Source organism: Lepidochelys kempii, chromosome 1, assembly GCF_965140265.1.
Source record: "Lepidochelys kempii isolate rLepKem1 chromosome 1, rLepKem1.hap2, whole genome shotgun sequence".
Taxonomy (NCBI): Eukaryota; Metazoa; Chordata; order Testudines; family Cheloniidae; genus Lepidochelys; species Lepidochelys kempii.
Genome location: NC_133256.1, coordinates 94523642 through 94543993, shown reverse-complemented (window position 1 = coordinate 94543993; position 20352 = coordinate 94523642). Strand labels below are relative to the sequence as shown.

General features: G+C 41.0%; 1 protein-coding gene across 2 annotated transcripts in view; it reads right to left on the bottom strand.

Moving 5' to 3' along the window:
* Positions 1-20352, bottom strand: part of GPC6 (glypican 6) — a 1118215-nt gene that overhangs the window by 481595 nt on the left and 616268 nt on the right. For both annotated transcript variants that reach the window (XM_073347752.1, XM_073347761.1), the window contains exon 3: positions 4923-5314. In XM_073347752.1, coding sequence (XP_073203853.1) covers positions 4923-5314 — 392 coding nt within the window. The remainder of the gene's footprint in view (positions 1-4922; positions 5315-20352) is intronic.

Here is a 20352-nt window from a genome sequence, read left to right as displayed (position 1 = left end):
TGTGAGTGTGTGTGGGAGGAGGCGGGTAAAGCTATGTGCTCACTTTGAGGAATGGTTGCTGCAAGTTGTAAGTGATGTACAAAAAGAAAGATTTGCTGTGCTCGACAGCAGATACACCAAATTTAAAAATATTCAGTTCTGACAAAACCAGAAGAACTTGGAAGTCAAAACCAGCAAATTGCTCCCAAGTGTTAATATTAATTGATGTGGACACAGCGGCAAAATGAGGACAGATGCATGCATGGAATTAAGCAGCAGGCCACAACCTTTATTAAACTTTAACACAGGAGAGTAGCGCTACTCACCCATCACCCACACTGTCCTATACCTGTGTAGGGGTTACAGGACTCCTTACCATATAGCCCATAACATGGCGTGGTTCTCCTCAGTTTATCCCATGGAACTCACCTCTCTCTGAGTCCTAGCACTCTCCCCATCACAAGGTGGAGAGACGGTGCAGCTGGATGGGCACCTTGGCCCGCAAAGGCCACAAGGTCTCACCCTATCACTTGAGCCCAAGATTCATCACCAAAATCCCAGGTCTTTTACCTCTGGGAACTGCTCATTTTATTTTCTTAACTGCACTAGAAACTGGTGCACAAGTTGCAATGAATAAACAACTCCTCCCCAGTTAGGTACTAAGTGCATTCCAACTGAACCATTGTGGCTCAAAGGTGCTGCAAAGAAGGCACAAAACTCCCTGGTCCTCTGCCAATTGGCTCATGGAAGAAAAATTCCTTCCTGATCCCCTTAACAGATGATTGGTTAGACCTGCAGTATCTGCCAGTCCAGGTTTCCTATTCCCAGTTCTGGTGGGTAGGGTGCACTGCTGGAATGGAGCCAAATAGGCTCCACAAGGCACACACAGAGTTAAATTCTGGGATCTGGGGAATGCTGGCCAATGAACACTCCTTTTCCCCAGCTGGCCAACAGGTGCTAGAGACTCCCATGTGGAGGAGCTACCTATTATCCCTTGGTGAGTGTCTCCCTTCCTTGCTGCTGGGACTGTCCCCCTTTCACTGCCGGCCCCAACAAGTTCCCCCACCTGTTGATGTGGGTCAGTGGCATTTCTGCAGTTTGTAGGTCATTCAGATTTCTTTGCATCTGTCCACTAGTGTGCACATTGCAAAATATGCCTGTAATTAAATGACTGAGCAAACAAAAGAAATTTACTTTTTGACCACGTTTTGGAATGTATCTTTGACAGATAGGGCAATTTCCTGCAATATCTTTGGGAGATCTTACTGTATTAAGTTTATGTGTCACTGTGGGCCAGGGACTGCATATAATTCCATCAGGGAGGGAAACCATGGCTCCTTCAGGAACTAAAAACAGTATGGGGATGATCAGGCAAATTCACTCAGGTTGTAACACTTCCAAAGAAGTACCTCTGTTACAGTTCAGGGCAACTGAATTTCTCTTCAGTGGTCCAGCAAGAGCACCCAGACTCAGGCTTTCAGCTCCCCAGATGTTGCTTTTCTTGGGTGGATACTCGCATGTCACTCCCTTCTGATTGGAGTGTTTTCAGGCTGCACAGTTTCCTGCCTTCTCTGTGTTATTCCCTGCAGAGACAGGCTACTCAAGCACACCTGCTTGCTTTCCATTCTGAGACGGTAAACAGTGTGACTGCCCACAGATGGTAAACAGTGTGACATGCCCAGGCTAATAAGTATACCAGAGATTAGCCCAACCCTAACATGGGCTCTGGCTGGAACAGTCCTTCAATATCCCACCCAAGGGTTACTTGTTCTTTCAAATTCATCACAGCTTCCGCTCAGAACATGTCCCCCAGTCTTATGGGGACTCAGTAGACTCCAGTCCTTCCAAGCCTTCCCTAAGGACTGGGGCCCTACATGGACCAGGAATCCTGTCTGTTTGCTGCATCAGGCAGAAGGCCAGGAGCCTGTGTAAAAGCAGGCTATTAATCCAAAAATCCCATATTTTCTTGTTGGTCCATGGAGAATCCGGTTTGCACTAGTATATGCACACCTCTCCAGGAGGGTGGTTTCAAAGAGCTGATAACAGGAGGAAATATGTTAGCTTCCCCCTCCTTTTAAAGGAGTTGCACAGAGTTCCACAGTAACACATACACAATCACATTTTTAATACAATGGACTACAAAGACATGAAACCTAAGTCAGTAAAGTTCATTCAGGAGATTGCAGGAAATTGTCAGTCTGTCCCACCCACCACCTGGAAACGCTCATATATATTAGTTCAAACTGGATTCATGAGAGAGCAGCAGATAAAGAAAGGACTTTTTGATAAATAGCCTGAGTTTAAACTGACCCAGGGCCTGCTTTTTGATCCAGAAAATGGACAGGAACCTCTGTCTAAAGGAGGGCCCAATTCTTGCTGAAGGTTTGGAAGGATTTGAACTTCTAGAGCCCCATAAGACTGATGGGTCACCTCTGGTAAGTTTTTTAGCATGCATGTAGGACCTTTTTTTTTTTAAATACATTTTGTCTGTAATGCTTTTAGCTTAAGAATAAATGTGCTTGCTTAGCAGGAGCTGTGTGGTAATTTATAATTGTGGGCAATACACTGGTCATAGGCTCTTCAGGGAAGGCAAAGTGCAGGCAGTGGCCTGTTTACACAGTTTGACTTGCTGGGGATATCACACTGTAATCCATAGTGTTGTTCAGCCTTAAAACCCCAGCCAGGAGAGAGGGAGGGAGTCCCAGGTCTTCACCCCAGGGAGGTGACAGCTGGGGGCCAGGAACCTAAAGTGGGTGCTCTTGGTGTGCCACAGATGGGAATACAGATGCAATTGCTATGAAACTGTGACAGTCTCTATCTAGGAGGTTTTAATACTACACTGAACCATGCTTTTTGAGCATAATGTAAGTTTCAGAAAAATATTAATTCTTTTACATTTTAATGAGACATCTGAAACAAAATCTTTACTAAAATGCTCCTGATTTCTCCTTGATAATAATTCTTTGTAATCTGCTTTCCAATTTATGTTGAAGTAGACTTTAAGAAAAAAAGTAGAAGAAAAGTGTCTAGAAATGGAAATCTAGTGCACTCTTTGCAATATGAAGATTTGTTCAAGAACTTAAGTCTATTATTCTTTATTATTGTTATCATTATTATCATCCAGTCAGATAATTCCATCAGAAGGCCAAAATTTCATGTTGCCCAGTAGTAAGAATAAAACATAATGGGGAAATAATTAAAGAATCTAAATTTAAAATATATGTGCACACTCATTCATATATAATATTCATAGAATGAGCATGTACATATAGTTAGACTTCATGTGTATGTAAATGTATACACAAATGCACAAGGTGGTGAGGTAATATCTTTTACTGGACCAACTTTTGTTGGTGAGGGAGACAAGCTTTGGAGCCACACAGAGCCCTTCCATAAGTCTGGGAAAGGATCTCTCCCACCAACAGAAAATGGTCCAATAAAATATATTACCTCACTCCCCTTTGTCTCTCTAATATCCTAGGACAAACACAGCTACAACTACACTGCATACACACATACACACTCATTCAACTGCATTAATGAATAGTAATGTGCGGGGGAGCGTGTTCATGCATGTGTAATTATATAAACACACACAAAAACTATGTTAAGGGAACATTAATGTTGCAAAGTCAAGGATTCAAAAGTTAGGAAATGCTTGAATTAATTCAACTCCCTTTTATGTAGCATTATGATAGGGTCTTTAATTACATGGCCATGTGCTGTTTTTCAGGCAGTCTTCATTCAGTGCATAGGATGGACAGTGCTCAAATTGGGCATCCAAAATTAGAGGGAACTTTTGATCTTAGTATCTTTGTGCCTCAGCTCCCATCTCTAAAATAGGAATAATATCACCCACTGCATTTCAGAAGATGGTTATGAAGATTAATTAAATGATGTATGGAAAGCACCTAGCATTATAGTAATGAGCACCACAGAAGAGACCATTAGGAAATTACTAATTATGCCTTAAGAACAAGATGGCTTTCACTTTTGGAATTTGCTTTTTTGATGGTTTCTCAGAGCCAAAATGTGGTCCTACAATTTGCAACCAAACTAGAAAAGTCCCTTATAATTTGTTCAAGGCTTTAACAGACTTATAGAACACAATTAAGGTCCCGACAACATGACCGATTGAAAACATGATATAACCAGGTCAGGGAACAACTTGGCTCCCTAACTTGGTTTTAACAGTAATATAGAAAAATCCCTTTAGCTGTATTCCAGGTGCTGTGTAGGAGACAGCTCATTATTCTGGCAGATCTCTGGCACCCAACTACAACTGTGGGGTTTATCTGACTGACCTGGATGGATTATATTTTGTGTATATTTTTTATTATGTAGTTTAATTATATGAGGCCCTCAGAAGCTAGCATCATAATAAATATTTATATAAATAAATAACTAAAACAAATAAATATAATTCCAGCTGGTCTTTGAAATAGATCAAGCTCCCTAGATATTACTAGTGGGCCTTTTTCTCATCCATATATAACTAATCTACCTTGTCCATGTGTTAGAGAAGATGCCAGTATTCCTAAAAACTTGTCACTCAGCTGCAGTCCTGATGAGGGTTGCCACCCTCACAATTCCAGGCCAGCTGCACTGCCCTAATGAACAGCAGCATCATACATATTAGTTACACTTAAATCCCTGGTCTGAAATGTCAACTGATGATAGTTTTTGTACTAAGAATAGCAACTGCTACATCATGCTATAGCTAATAAATATTGACCTTCCTTGCATTCCAAATAAAAGGCAACCCTTTCCAGTATTGCTGTCACTTCAGTAGACTCCAAAGGAGGAAAATGACAATAGTTAGTCACCTTGACAAACTTCAAAAACTTATAAACAAGATATAGGTGCATATTCAGAATTCATGTTTTAAGTAAAAAAAAACCCACAAACACACGTGCAAACATAAAATGCCTCATTTAGGTTACCTTGGATACTCTGTTTGCAACCTCTCTGCCTACAGTCAGCCCCTGAACAAAGGTCCGTGCAGCAATGAAAGCTCTAGTCACTTGAACCTTCAGTTTCCTGGGTACATCTCCAAATGGTTTCAGCTGGTCTGTGTATTTGCTTACACATTCCAGATAGTCCTCAGTGAAATGGTATTGGGGGTTTATGAGCTGGAACATTCGCTCCAATAGCCGAGCCCAGAAATCATTCAGCATCTCCTCCAAGTTTACATTGCCTCCTGTATAGTATCGTTTCAGTTCTGTGAAGAGGTCCTGGAACACTTCTGAATTCTGCATGTACAGCATTCCATACGTACGTACAAACATATCATTTAAGGATTTTTCTGCGTTCTCCAAAAGTTCTCGGAAAAATTCTGCAGAGAAAATAAAAAGGTATATACAGAACAAAATTAATAAAATGCCAATGGCATGTTTCTTGCCTTCATGATGGTATTGCCTTCATGTCGGTATTACCTTTAGCAAAATTTTCTCAAGTAAATGTTGTTGTGCCATTTGCATGTTTAATAGAAAAAGTCAGTTATTTAAATTGGAAATAGGTTCATTTAAGAGCAATGGAAAATGTAAAGTATACTGTATTCCCCGTAGAGGTTAAAAAGAAACTTTAAATCCATAACTCTAAATTCTAAAAATGCATTTGAGAGAACTGAAATGAGAATTGTTCCATTATTTAAACCTAGCAATTCCTGCCACTTGCCAAACTCTCAATAGTGAACAGCCAATGTCCCAAATCTTGTGTACTAAACAAGAAACCATTAATGTAATGATATGACTAGAACTACAGCAATATTGGAAAAGGCAAATAATGAAATCTTCTATTCTATTCTATTGAAGTTCTTCACTCATCACTATGGTATCTGACCTCCAAGGTATCTTATAATTTACTTTCAGCTTTCAAAAATTCCTCAAAACTTTGAACTGAGACATATTGGGGCCTGATCTTACAAGCTTTTCACATACTGAAGTCCCTTTAAACAGTACTACTAGCCTAAGATACACAAGATGTTGCTATTGTCAATAATTTAATGCTATTCTGAAGCACTGTGTTGGCATTTGAGCCAGTGTTTTTCAAACAGCCTGCCGACTGCAACATTGTACAGATTGCAGTGTCTGGGATACCATGTTAGCAGTGGGTTTGTTTACCTATTCTTTCTTTTGACACCTGAGTTTTACCTGCTTCTCAGTTTTTTACCCAGCCTCGAGCCATAGCCTGTTCAAAGTCTTGAGTTCAGGATTTTATGTTATAGGGCAATGGGCCCATGGAAGCTTCAGCAGCCATCTCTCTTACACATGAGCTCAGGAGGACATTGGGAGGAGGTAAGTTAGTCCAGGTTTTCTGTCACTGGTTATCCACCTTACACCACCACCAAGATACTTATTCTGGGAAATTACATTAAAGTGATTCACTGAAGACTTCCCTTAAAACATTGTCAGTGGAATTCACCACCATTACCCTCTGATTTTACATTTGAGTTCAGGTCCCTCACTTCATGCACTCTCTTTATAAATCTCCAAGGCTTGCAATGAACTCCCCAAACACAAACTCTGAGAGGCCAGAAGGTAGATTTCCCGAAGTTGTTTGGTGGGAAAGGAATAGCAGACTGCCTCCACTGGGGTTTTCTTCACTTGTATGATCACAAAGCACTTTCAGAAGGTGTTGAATGGAGTCAGTGGGGCTACTGAGACTTTAACAAAACATTTAGAACAACATATTGTATGGATCAAACATTAGTTGGAAGGGAAAAAAAAAGTTTTAATAAATGCACCCAACTATCTATACAAACAAGACAATATAGAAGATATCAGAATTTAACACAAGCCCACATGAGGAAGGAACTATGTTAGTAATGGTAGGAATGAAAGCTAACTGCAGCAAGTTGCTTACTAGGATGTAATAATTATGCTATTGTGCATTGACTCAATAATTATGCCATCCCACAATTGTGTATTCACCTGGATAAAGCCATCATCTCCACATTAAGGAAAAGACGAAAAAGACTACATCTGCATGGTCTCTTTGGGTATACGCACATTATTTGGGGAACATGTGATCAAATCTTAAATTGGCAGGCTGAGGCAAATAGGGACAGACACTAATTTGATAGGAAAAAGATTCCCTGTGAGGCAAGATATTCAGGTACTTTATACAATACTTTGCAATGTAAGCACTTAAGGTAACATTTTCAAAGGTGCTTAAATGTCAGGACCCTAAATAACACAGGTGGCTTTTAAAATTTTAGCTACTGTCTACAGTGCCGAGTGAAGCTTTGGATACTATTTGTCTAGGCAAGTATGTTTTCACAGAAACATAGGACTGGAAGGGACCTCAAGAGATCATCTAGTCCAGTCCTCTGCACTCATGGAAGGACTAAGTATTATCTAGACCAGTAGTTCTCAGACTAAGGCCACTGCTTGTTCAGGAAAAGCCCTTGGTGGGCCGGGCTGGTTTGTTTACCTGCCACCTCTGCAGGTTCAGCTGAACGCGGCTCCCACTGGCTGCGGTTTGCTGCTCCAGGCCAATGGGGGCTGCAGGAAGGGTGGCCACCACATTCCTCGGCCCGTGCTGCTTCCCGCAGTCAGTGGGAGCCGCAATCAGCCAAACCTGCAGACGCGGCAGGTAAACATACCGGCCTGGCCCGCCAGGGGCTTTCCCTGAACAAGCAGCGGCCCTAGTTTGAGAACCACTGATCTAGACCATCCATGACAGGTGTTTGTCTAACCTGCTCTTAAAAATCTCCAGTGATGGAGATTACACAATCAATCCTAGGCAATTTATTCCAGTGCTTAACCACCCTGACAGTTAGGAAGTTTTTCCTCATGTCCAACCTAAACCTCTCTTGCTGCAATTTAAGCCCATTGCTTCTTGTCCTATCCTCAGAGGTTAAGAAGAACAATTTTTCTCCCTCCTCCTTGTCACAACCTTTTCTGAACTTGAAAACTGTTATGTCCCCTCTCAGTCTTCTCTTATCCAGACAAAACAATCCCAATTGTTTCAATCTTCCCTTATAGGGCATGTTTTCTAGACCTCTAATCTTTTTTGTTGCTCTTCTCTGGACTTTCTCCAATTTGTCCACATCTTTCCTGAAATGTGGCACCTAGAACTGGACACAATACTCCAGCTGAGGCCTAATCAGCTCGGAGTGGAGTGGAAGAATGACTTCTCGTGTTTGCTTACAACACTTCTGTTAATACATCCTAGAATGATGTTCGCTTTTTTTGCAACAGTGCTACACTGTTGACTCATATTTAGCTTGTGGTCCACTATGATCCCCATGAATTCCTGTCCGCAGTACTCCTTCCGAGGCAGCTATTTCCCATTTCGTATGTGTGCAACTGATTGTTCCTTCCTAACTGGAGTACTTTGCATTTGTCCTTATTGAATTTCATCCTCATTGAATTTTGTATCTATCCTTTTCTTTTATGATTTTCTCTATGTAATTCTGTATCTTGACAATATAAATCTGCTTCTATTGAAGACATCTGATTTACGCTGTGTACCTTGTTAGATGGATTCATTATGTAACAGGCATTTCAAAGATAAACGGAATTCTGAAATCAAGGACAGAATTCATGGGAGATGACCTGAATGCCAGGGGCAAGGCCTCACATTTATGCCGAGCACTAGTAGCTGAAGTTGTGCAATCTGACCTTTCCTCATTGCTTGTGCAGCAGCAGTAGAACCAATCCGTGGCCACTACTGCAATCTCATACCTGCCATAGCGCTCTTGGGAAGGGAATAGTCAGTGGATCCACACAATCATGGGTTAATTAGATATACTTCCATCTCACATTTGTGCATCAAACCAATCCTTTCCTTCCCGCACCTCATAATTCCCTTCACAGTCAAGAAGGAGATTCAAACTCTACAACATTCTCACAGTCGGGGTCTTATCCATGGCCTCTTCAGATGGTCCCCCCTTCTCATGTAATAGACCCACAGCAGTCTCGTGGCTTCTAGGGGCCTACATAGAATTAGGAGAGCAGAATTTGTCCAATGATCACAGGTAACAGAGATTGTTACCTCTTATCCAAAAGAGTACAACCATATAGCTAGTGAGGTCAATTGTGGGCCAGTAGGAAGGCTGAAAGCTTATGCTCAAATAAATTTGTTAGTCTCTAAGGTGCCACAGGTACTCCTTTTCTTTCTGCGAATACAGACTAACATGGCTGCTACTCTAAAACCTGAATGATACAGGAGTTGCAAGGCCTTGTTACAGTCATTTCTACAAAGCAATTAGAAATCTTTGAGTGTTGAGAGGCCAGCAGAGTTCTGAGGGGTAGAGCCACAGAGAAGTATTCAGGGGCTTTTACAAATTATATTGTTCACTAGTTCTGACCTTCCACTTTTAGTTGAAAAGGTATTTTGCAGCTTTGATCTGGGAAGTCTTAATACAACTGCCAGATCTGAACTATCCTCAACATGATTTTGCACATCTAGTGTCTCTTTTCCTACTGTGATATTTGTGACTGCCTGTCTCTACAAACTCTGTTATGTGTGTTCCCAACTTGGGTTTGGTAATTAACATCAGCTGTAAGATTGAGGCCAGATTCAAGGCTCCCCTCCAGATGCTTTTCATCAGTGACAGCAGCCATCAAACCAGTGGTTCCAGGCCCCTTAACATTCCCTTAGATCAGATCTTGCGTGTCATAGGATTGCTGCAGTGGTTTCTCTGCCAGCCCCTCCCAACCCATTGTTAGTAGTTTCAGTATTATCATAAGTGGTGTGGAAGCACCACCAGCGTTAAGGTTGTATTAAGACTTCTTTTGAAAGGTCGACCTTTCTAAATCCTCTAAAATTAACATACCTAGTTGGACTTTGAAAGTTGGTGTGCCTCAGGAAGGTACAGAGTAGGTTTAGTGACCCAGATTTGGGGCCACTTGAGCTAACGGTTGTGGAGATATAAGCCCAGCAAAATAGTAATTTTTCAAAAAGTTTCAGGGTTTTTTTTTATGGGGGGGTTGCATGTAGAGTTAGAGATCAAATTATTAATGTGATGTGGGTCAAAATGGTTTCATCTTGCCGAATTTTATCTAAGATAGTGCGGGCACCCACTACATTTTGGAAGAACTAAAACTGAGAGCAATATTTAAGAAAATGTACATTTTTTACAGTGTGCATGTGCCTAGAAAAACAGCTAGGTTTCCAGTCCCATAATTTTATATTAAAGCTTGACTCTTGTAAGTGCTTTAAAATTTGAATGGCTACACATACTGCTTTGAAATTTGGTGTGCCTTATATAAGCTCAGGGTAGTGTTAGTGATCGAAATTTGGGGTCATTTGCATGCGGTGGTCCTTAGTTACAGCCACCCCCCAAAACAGTATCCTTCTGCAGCCTTGTACTATTAAACTGAGAGGTACTAATGATTTGATGAATCAGTGACCTCCTTGAGACTGATGTCTGTGAACTCACCCTCCAATTAACACAATTAAGGATAAGTTAATTACAAGGCCCCACTTAAGACAGTTTTGGAGTGAGTGGATGCAGGTTGGTACAGTTTGAGAGTCATAGATGGCAGTTTTATTTGGGGGGCAATGCAATAAAAATGTTTGGTAGGAAAAATTATACATGTGAATGTTTCCTGGGAGAGGAAAGATAGGGCATGGAGGAGGAGGGGTACTGGGGAGAGGAGTTTGGGGCAGAGTAGCACAGTACAGCCCAACTTGGTTCTGGCCTTTAGATACTAGCACAATCTAAATGTTCAATAACCGCAACTAACTCTACAAGCTTAAATTGCATTTTAGTCCAAATGCGAAGCCAGGCTTATGAGATGATATAGGAAAGTTAATGTCTTTCAAACTGCCATGCATTTACTTCATTTTCAGCCTTCTACTGGGTCTCTGCACTTTGAAGGCCATTGTTGAGAATAAAATTATTATGCCATTTGAAAGTTAAGCAGTTTCTTTTCTTTAGGCTTCAATAGGAAACAATATATATATATATATATATATATATATATATATATATATATATATAGTTTAAGAAAGAGGCAATCTCACTATGGTGACCAACTCACTTTGAGGTTAACAAAACAGTACAAAGCACAAAATTAGATCTCAGATCCAATTAAAGCAAATTTAACACCTTTTCCACTTTCAAATGGAAAAAAAACCCCACACTGGATTAATTTAAGAGTCAACAAAAATCTTAACCTGTAATGGTTCAGCATTGTAGTGAGGCAGAGTGGCCTCCCTCTGAGCCTGACAGAGAGGGACGACCCCAAACCCCCTGATGGGCAGAGCCAGGTCAGGCCCACCTCCCCACGCTGGAAGCAGAGTGGTGGGACAGAAAGTACAAGAGGTGGGCCCTCTAGTTCAGTTGCACCAGAGTCAGTGAAGAAGGCAGATGTCTCTGCCTCGCTGAGAAACTCTGGATCAGGGACCGAGCTGTGCAGCACCCTACTCCTGGAGGGGACCGATTGTGGTGAGGAGATGCTGGGACTGCTGTTGACCCCAAGGAAACAGGGGACCCATGGACTACAAACCAATGCTAAGGAAGGGTGGTAGGAAGTAGCCCAGAGGAACCAGACATTAGTCCGGTTATAGTGCTGTGAGACAAGTCAGCGTGTTTTGGTGGGCTCCCGCTGACCTACTGGCAGGACCACTCACCACTGTTAGAGCCCTGGGCTGGGTCCCCCTGGGGTGGCGACCTACTCACCCTACGACAGAAGGCTGGCACCTTACCTGTGGTTTGCCCCAGCCAAAAGGCAGTGAGCTCCAGAAGGTATTGTTTGCTGTCTGCCCTAGCCAGGAGGCATTGGACTATAGACTGCTCCCTGCTCTGCTCCACCCTGAAGGTCAGAGCTCCAGACTGTAGTCCCTGTCTGCCCTAGCCAGGAGGCTACACTACAGAGTGTTTGTTATGCTGCCCTGCCCATAAATACTTTTTGTTAATTTCAGAAATGTTTAATCAACACACTGGTACCTTTTTGTTAATTAACGTAGTATTTCAGTAAGAGGAAGAACAAACAAGTGACAGATGTTAGTCATGTTGTCTGATGCACTACTGGAAGGTATTCAAATACTCTGGTGATAAGCACAGGATAAGAACCTATACAAAACAGAATAGAACACACAGGTCCTACTTTGAGCAGGGGTTTGGACTAGATGACCTCCTGAGGTCTCTTCCAACCATAATCTTCTATGATTCTGTAAGAACAGATCTGTGCCATGTTTTGAAGTATATGCCTTGTGCATTTTGTGCTGCCAGCATAGACTGTTATGTGTAATGTTAACTAGTAGTAAAGCTGGAAATACCTTTTTTTCTAATTGAAGTGATCTTTCATATACATGAAACAACATGCCTGCATTATGTCCTGTGCTTCACAGGCAACAATACACAGCTTTCAATTGTTAGGCATAGGGTCAGCAGTGAACAGTGTGTTTTTGTTAGGAAGATGTTCACTTATACAAAGGAGAAGGGCTAGGTTACAGTGTATGCTACAATACAATATTGCATGGAATTTAAGAGGAGGGATGTGCAGGGACGTGCTGGCTACCACTTCCTGGAGCTCCCATTGGGCGGGAACAGCGAACCGTGGCCACCGAGAGCTGCGGGCAGCTGTGCCTGCAGATGGTCAATGTAAACAAACTGTCTGTGGCCCACCAGCGGATTACCCTGACCGGCCGCAGGTTGCCCACAACTGGTCTAGTAGCTAACAGAGCTAAACTAATTCCAAAGAGCCCAACTGTTTCATTTGCAAGTAATAACAATGAATGCAGGTTAAGTTGAAGAAGAAGAACTTTATTAAACCTTGCAGTCTGCTCTGTCCACCTGGGTGAGTTGCCACAATAACTCTCCAGAGAACATGGGTCCTCTGTCTCCAGTTCCACTGATCATGATACAGTCACCAGCTGTCAGTGAATAGATCTTGACATCATTCTCACTTGTTATTGTCTCAGGGATAATATTACAGCACAACACACTGAAGAGTTATCATCTGTAGCCTATTATTAGGTAAACAAAGTAAGTTATGTGGGAGTTGACTAATACCTTTTCCAGCCTGTTTATTTCCCTTTATTTTCTATACAAGCAGCAACTTAAGGATGAACATATCTGTCCATAGGCAAACACACTAAGCTGGAAACATATTATGTTTTGATCCATAAAAACCCAGAAACATAGGTGCTTTTGGACAGAAAGGAATAATGGTCCATTTTAGTCCATATGCTGCCTTTTCAGAGGCATCTTTTCTACTCAGGTTTTATTTTAGCAGCATTAGAGATGAGTGTTGTTTATGGGGTGTATCCAGCAGCACACCCTATATTCATTGTAACGACAACCTGAGAATATATGGCATGACAGTGTATGTACTCACATCTCTTTAGAGGTCTTGAACAGAAAAATGTGTGTGGTTTTATTACCTTTTGTAAAAAATACTGCTCAGGATTGTATTCTGATTTTATCTTTCACTGACTAGCGCTGCTCAACATTTACTTGCATAAACGACTGCCTAAAAGACCTTCATTCCAATGTCTTCCTATTGATGTTGGCTGGGATTTTCAAAGGCGCCTAAGGAAGTTAGGCACTCAACTTCTATTGAAATCCTACTTAAAGTGAGCATATTCCTCATGCATGCTTTTTGCGCTTGTTCACTACAGTGCAAACTCAGTTGAAGTTGGGCACCTAACTCCTTAGGCTTTGAAAATCTCAGCCACCATTATTACACTGATTACAAAAGTTAAGGTATCAGCCACAGACACTTATTTTTATGGCCTGCACAACAGCAACTGTCTTTTACTTTAAATAAATAAATAAAATAAATCCTAAATGAATTTGTTGAAATGAAAGAGGCCAGACTGACAACTCTGATAACTGAAGTCCACATTTTTCAGAAGGATCACCTTTTGGAATGGAAAGGCAGTTCATTCAATCCATGCCCCCTCCAAGACTACCCACAATGGTGTCAATTAGTGTCAGTTGCATTATGTCTGCTAGCAACTGGACTGAAACCATCAATGTGGGTCTATTTTTGTCTGTTTTCTATACATCCATTTTAGGTTTAAAACAACCAAATTCTATCATTTAAAAAAAACCCATCTTATAAATTTATAGCTTATAAATTTTAAAAAACTATTTGTTAGAAGTAGAGCGTATTCCTGCAGTAGTTAAAACTTTCCCCACTTGTTGAGATGACGTTTGCATTTAGGTTAATTTGTGAACAAACTCCACACGTAGAGCTATAAATCCTTCAGCATTATTCATGATCAGCTTGAATAATGAACTATAAATATCACTTTCAGTCCAGATTTTTGAGAGCGCTCAGCACTCACAATTGAGGAAAGATTTTCAAAAAGCACTCAGCTCTTATTGAGAATAATAAGGGCTGCTGGATGCTGGGCTCCTTTGAAAAGATCCTTATTATTTTACTGAGTTGGAAAAAATGAGCATCAGTTTTAAGGTAAAAGAAAGATAAAGATTAGATAAATCTGCAAAGGATGATGATAATCTCAGAATAATGAGGCTGTACTTTACTCAAATCCCTATTTAAAATCCACTTTACAACAGAGCCCATGGGAAATTAGCCAATTAAGAAATTTATTCATGTTATTTATATATTAGAAATACCTTCTTTAGTCCACCAGTCTTTGCTGAGTAAGGTCGTGAATTTAAGTATGCCCTTAACTTTAAGTATGTGATTAGTGCTATGGAAGAAACTAGTCAATGCTTCAAGTTAAGCATGTTGCTGGATCATGGTCTAAGTTAGGGTGACCAGATGTCCTGATTTTATAGGGACAGTCCTGATATTTGGGGCTTTTTCTTACCTAGGCTCCTATTACCCCCCACCCTCTGTCCCGATTTTTCACACTTGCTATCTGGTCACCATAGTCTAAGGGCTTGATCGTGCATGATTGGAATCAATGAGAGCTTTCTCATTTTAGTGGCTTCAGGATCAGGCAGTAGGTCCAGATCCACAAAGGGAATTAGGTATTGCAATACTGAGCATTGCAGCACCTAACTTTTAGGTGCCTTGAAAGTCATTGGGATCCACAAAGACTGAGTTAGGCACCTAGGCTCCCTATACAATAAATGGGGAGAGATAGGCACTTCAGAATGCGATTCACAAAAGCCAGCATGCTAGATAGGAAGCCACCGAAGCTAGAGGAATGTGTCCTCACCCCAGCCTATCGAACATACAGCACCTATCTCTGCTTGCAATCCACAGCCAGGAAACCCTCTTCTAGGCAGCTTCGGCACATAAGCTGTTTCAAAGAGGAGGACTCCTCCACTTATCACCTTTTGCTCAGTGGTTAGGGTATTTACCCAGGCTGTAGGAGACAGTGGTTTAATTTCCCCCTCTGCCTCATAAGAAGAAGGGATTTGAACAGGGATTTACTATGTCTCAGGTGAGTGCCCTTACCACTGGACAACAGGACAGTCTGACGTGGGTCTCCCTCAGTCTCTCTTGTTGGAGCAACTCCACTATTTCTTAAACAATGAAATAGTATCTGGGCCAGAGAAAGAATCACTCTGTAGTCTAATGGTTTGAGCTCTCTCAACTGAGAGATGGAGAATCCCTGTTAAAATTTCTTTTCTTCATCAGGCAGAGAGGAGGAATTGAACCACGATTTCCCTCATCTCTGGTGAGTACCTAACTACTGAACTAAAAGTTATAAGGGAAGCCTTCCCCCCAGTTAGGAGTACTCAGAATATGCCTACCAGATCAGGTCCTGTTGGAAAAACAGGCATTAACTCACTTGGGTTACTTATCTTTACTTGGTTTGAGGATTGTGCTAGAGGTTATGCATGAGATAGGCAATGCACATGCCCAGAGAAGGAAATTTAGGCACATAGGGGACTTTTTCAGCAAAAACATAGGTATTGAATGAATTTAAGCACTTGCAGAGTTAGGAAGCAGCCGAACATGAGTTTTCTGGATCTTTGTAGGCACCCAAAGTTGGCATTTAGGCACCCAAAGTTGGTGTTTAGGCACCTAAAGTTGGTGTTTAGGTACTTAAGTCTCTTTGTGGATCTGGTCTTGAATGTATAATCTTATTGATGTTGCCCTCTCTTTTCTCCTTTACTCCCCCATATCCGTAGGTTACTGCCATCATTGTATCATCTCTGAAATTAGGCCTTGATCCTGCAACTGGATCTGCGTAGCATGCTGACCGCTGCATCTGTCTAGACCCCACTGACTTCAGTGGGCGCTTCTAACTGACGAACACTTTAGAAAATCACTTGGACACTTCAATAGGGATTTAGGAACTTAACTTTAGTCTCCTATTTTTTTTAAATCTTGTCCCATGTCTGTTTGTCTGTACTGTGAAACACCTGGCACACTTGTGGTCACCGTGCAATAATAATAATGATAATGATGCATTCTGCATAGTGCATTAAATCTAAAATTTCCATGACGCTCTTAACCCCCCTCCACTGAACTAATACTAATAGTAAAGAAAGAAAAAGCTAGAAAAAATCCTAAACAATGTGATAGACAATATACAAATTATGCATAAGATAATAACCAGTAGTAAAAGTCTTACTTTCATTATCAAGTGGAAACTCCCTAAGTGAAGGACTCACAAATATAAATGACATGTTAAATGGCTTCTCAATATCATATTCAAATACTAACAGCACTTCCATTGTCATGAATGTCCATGATCAAAAGAAGACATGTAGCATTTTATGGACTTTTGTGAATTTTTGAATGGTGAGTTTTACATCATACTATTTTTGACATTTTATGCTTATAAAATGTCAGGAGCCTCCTCAATTTCTCCAGAAAAAACAGTAAAAACTTCCCTGAAAATGACATTAAGAATACAAAAACTGTGGGACCTAGTGCAAAAATGTTTCAAAATATGGTTTCAAAGTAACAGCCGTGTTAGTCTGTATTCGCAAAAAGAAAAGGAGTACTTGTGGCACCTTAGAGACTAACCAATTTATTTGAGCATAAGCTTTCGTGAGCCACAGCTCACTTCATCGGATCGGAAGTGAGCTGTGGCTCACGAAAGCTTATGCTCAAATAAATTGGTTAGTCTCTAAGGTGCCACAAGTACTCCTTTTCTTTTTTCAAAATATGGTGACATATTTTCCCATAAGAACCACTAGAGGTCATTAACTATAGATAGGGAGATTTTCCAATTCCTAACATATTATCAGAAGTCTATTGGTATGTGCGATGGGGTGGACTAGGCCCTGAGGCCTCCTGCTGGAGGCCTTTTGGCCCTGCCATACTTTGCCCCAGAAAAGGGCAATAGAGAGGTCCTCCAAGCTGCCTAGAGAGGCTGTGTGGGAAGCAGCCAATCAGGGCCAAGGAGGTGAGTATAAGAAGAGTTGCAGGGCCAGAGTGAGTTCAGTTCCTTGCTTGAGCTGGAGGAGAGTGGATGGTACTCTGAGTTGGCTGCTGGGACTCCACCAGGACAAGTCCCTGAGGTAAGGGTGAAGAATGTACTGGAGCCACAGAGCAGTGACCCAGGGAATTAGAGCAGCAACACAGTTTATGTAAAGGGGCATTGCAGATAGCTGCTATTCATAGGGTCTCTGGAACCTGGAGTAGAGGGTGAGCTCAGGTTCTGCCTGCAGCCACTGGGAAAGTGGCCTGGATTTTGAGGCACCCCAGAAGGGGAACTGAACTGTAGTGGCCCAGCTGAAGAGCTGGGGCTAGAAGGGCCCTGAGAGGACAAAGACACTGCCTCCAGGGAAGGAGCCCTGAGACACTGCTCTATTCAGGAACAGGGAAAACTTGAGGGAGACATCACAGAGGGCACTGAGAGAGACCCCTGTTGGACTTGTACCCTGAAAGGGGTTTGCTTTGCTTTTATCTCACAGACAGTTTGATTTGGCTGGAAGGCTGAATCACCAAAGGCCCAGCACAAACAAAGAGTGCAGAGAGGTGAGTGTGACCCTGTTACAGTATGTCTAGAGCCTACAGTAGATCTCCTTGGCCTCTCAAATACAAATCCCAAAATAGAGAAAAGAGAAGTCATACCTTACTTTTGTACAAACTAGAGGAAACTGACTTTAGTCACAATACCTTAGATATTCTGTTAAATTTCTGGTGCTATATCACAGAAAATCAAACATTAGCAACATTTTTGTGAATAAAAGTATCCTCAATACCAGTGCCAGCCACAAACACATGAATTGTTTGATTATTTTATACTGTTAACTTAATGCAGAAAATCAATTTTACACTACATCCATACTATTACTTTTAGATAGCATTTTGTGGACCTCATAAATAAACTACAAAACTAAAAAAAGGCAAGCTGAAAGCAACCAATTTACACTTATTGTGTGACAACTAAGGATAGGAAATCATACTTTACCAGTGGTAAATTCAAATATTATGAACTGAATCTAAAGCCCACTGAAGTCAATGGAAGGATTTTCATGTACTTCAATGTGCTCTCTCTATCCTGTGTCTTTGAAATTCTCTGCCAGAATCAATGTACTCAAATACAGTTTTATATACATCAGCTATGAAAAAAATTAAAAAGACAGAAATCTACCATAGCAGGAGCTCTGGGGAAGGTAAGTTCCATGAGGATCCCTTCTGTCTACACACGGGAATTATTTTGCAAAACTGCCTGAGCTCTACAGCAGAGAATTTATGACATGCAACCACCAGTTCATTACTGGTGGGAGCCCGAATGTAGAACCGGTTTCTGAGTCTAGATTTGCTTTTACTTCCATGTCAATTACATTTTCCCTTGATCAGATTTAACTAACAAGGTGACAAGAAACTGGAAGCCTTGTGTACAGAAGAATCCCTTTGGGCTTTACTTCTAGTAGCAGCAGTGGACTTTCTTTTTGTGCACACAACTTTCAAACAGCTATTTTGTTGTTCAGACCTCTCTCTGTAAGTTACATATTATGAGTCCATCACTCCCATTGAAACTGACGAGAGCTATACATGCGCACACACCTTGAAAAATCAGAAAACTGAAAATAACTGAAAGGCAATAATAAGCCTTGCCAGCCTTGCCAGCAGAAAGCACCTTCCTCTATAAAATCAGAGACATAACCACTATGAGGTCAATGGAATGTGAAAGATATTGCTTAAGAGGTGGTAGCAGCAGACAGAATAAAGAAGTAGGCTTTGAGGATAACTGCCTCATGAAGACAAAATCGTAATAAATGATTACCTTCAAATAAACTGTGATCAGACACTTGAATTTGCCCCTTTTAAGAAAACAATTAAAACCTCTTTCTTTTAGGCCCTACTCCTGCAATTAGATCCATGTGGAATGTATCTCTGCACCCACACAGAGCTATGTTGAAATCAGTAGTTCTCTGTATGAATCCAACTGCATGATTGAGGGCTGAGAACAAAGTTTATAGTTGAATTTCTTTAGATTCAACACACACTGTTTACTAGAACCGGATGCTTTCTCATTGGCTTTTTATCTGACCGATTGTATCATCAGAAACCTCTTTGCTGGCTACAAGTATGTCCACTGGGAGAATTCTAGTCAAAAGAAAACAGAAATAAGGTGTATGGAACAATTCACTAAAAATGATCCTAGGAAGATTAGCATATATATAGTGTTATGGTAGATTTAAAACAACATAGCATACTTTCCTTTTATGCAAGCTTTGGTAAAAGTAGCCTTAAAATTTCCAATATTTATTTGTTTGAGTGAGGGGTGGTTTCTTTGGGTGGTTGTTTCTTGTTCTCATTTGTCAGCTGCTGGGTTACAAATGAGGTTTCCATTTTAGTGGGTGTTTGACATATAGTGATACTAAAGAGCTTTATGTTGCAACGCTGTACTTGTGTTCTGCTGGCTGGCTGCTGAGTGTGTTAGACAGGAAGATAGAAATGTTTTCTAGGAACCTGCAAGGGGGTCCTCTATACAAGAGAACAACTTTGATTTCTTTTTCAACTTGCTTGTTGCCAGGAGACTCCAAAGGGAGGACATAGTTTGTCATTTGCAATCACACTGGCCAATTTTCCTCTAGCTTGGCAGTAGACGTCCAATACGTGACGTCCATTCTGCTGTAATTGCTGAGTCATTTCAAGAGACATTTCCACACTACCTACTTAGGTTTTTTTTAATGTGAAAAATGGGTTAGGGAGCAATTTTCTGCTACTGTAGTTTATTGCCAACATCTGTCAGCGTGTCCACAATTAAATTTTGTAAGAATAGTCCAGTTGGCTGACAGACCTAAGTGATAAGGGGATTTTTTTACAGTTTGCCTCTTTTTAATTCATATTTGTTTCTATAAAACCAAATTAGAAGGGTGTTTTAAAAATGAATGCCAGTTTAAATGAATTCTCTTTTCCCACCATAAATTAACAAAGGAGATAGTTTGCACAGTGGCTAGAGATGAAGGCAAAAATTATTGCAATTCTGAAATGTAACAAAGATAACATGCTTTGGAAGGATAAATTAATAAACTAAGTTTTATGAGAAGAAAGGGAATAGGACAAAACACACGTGCAC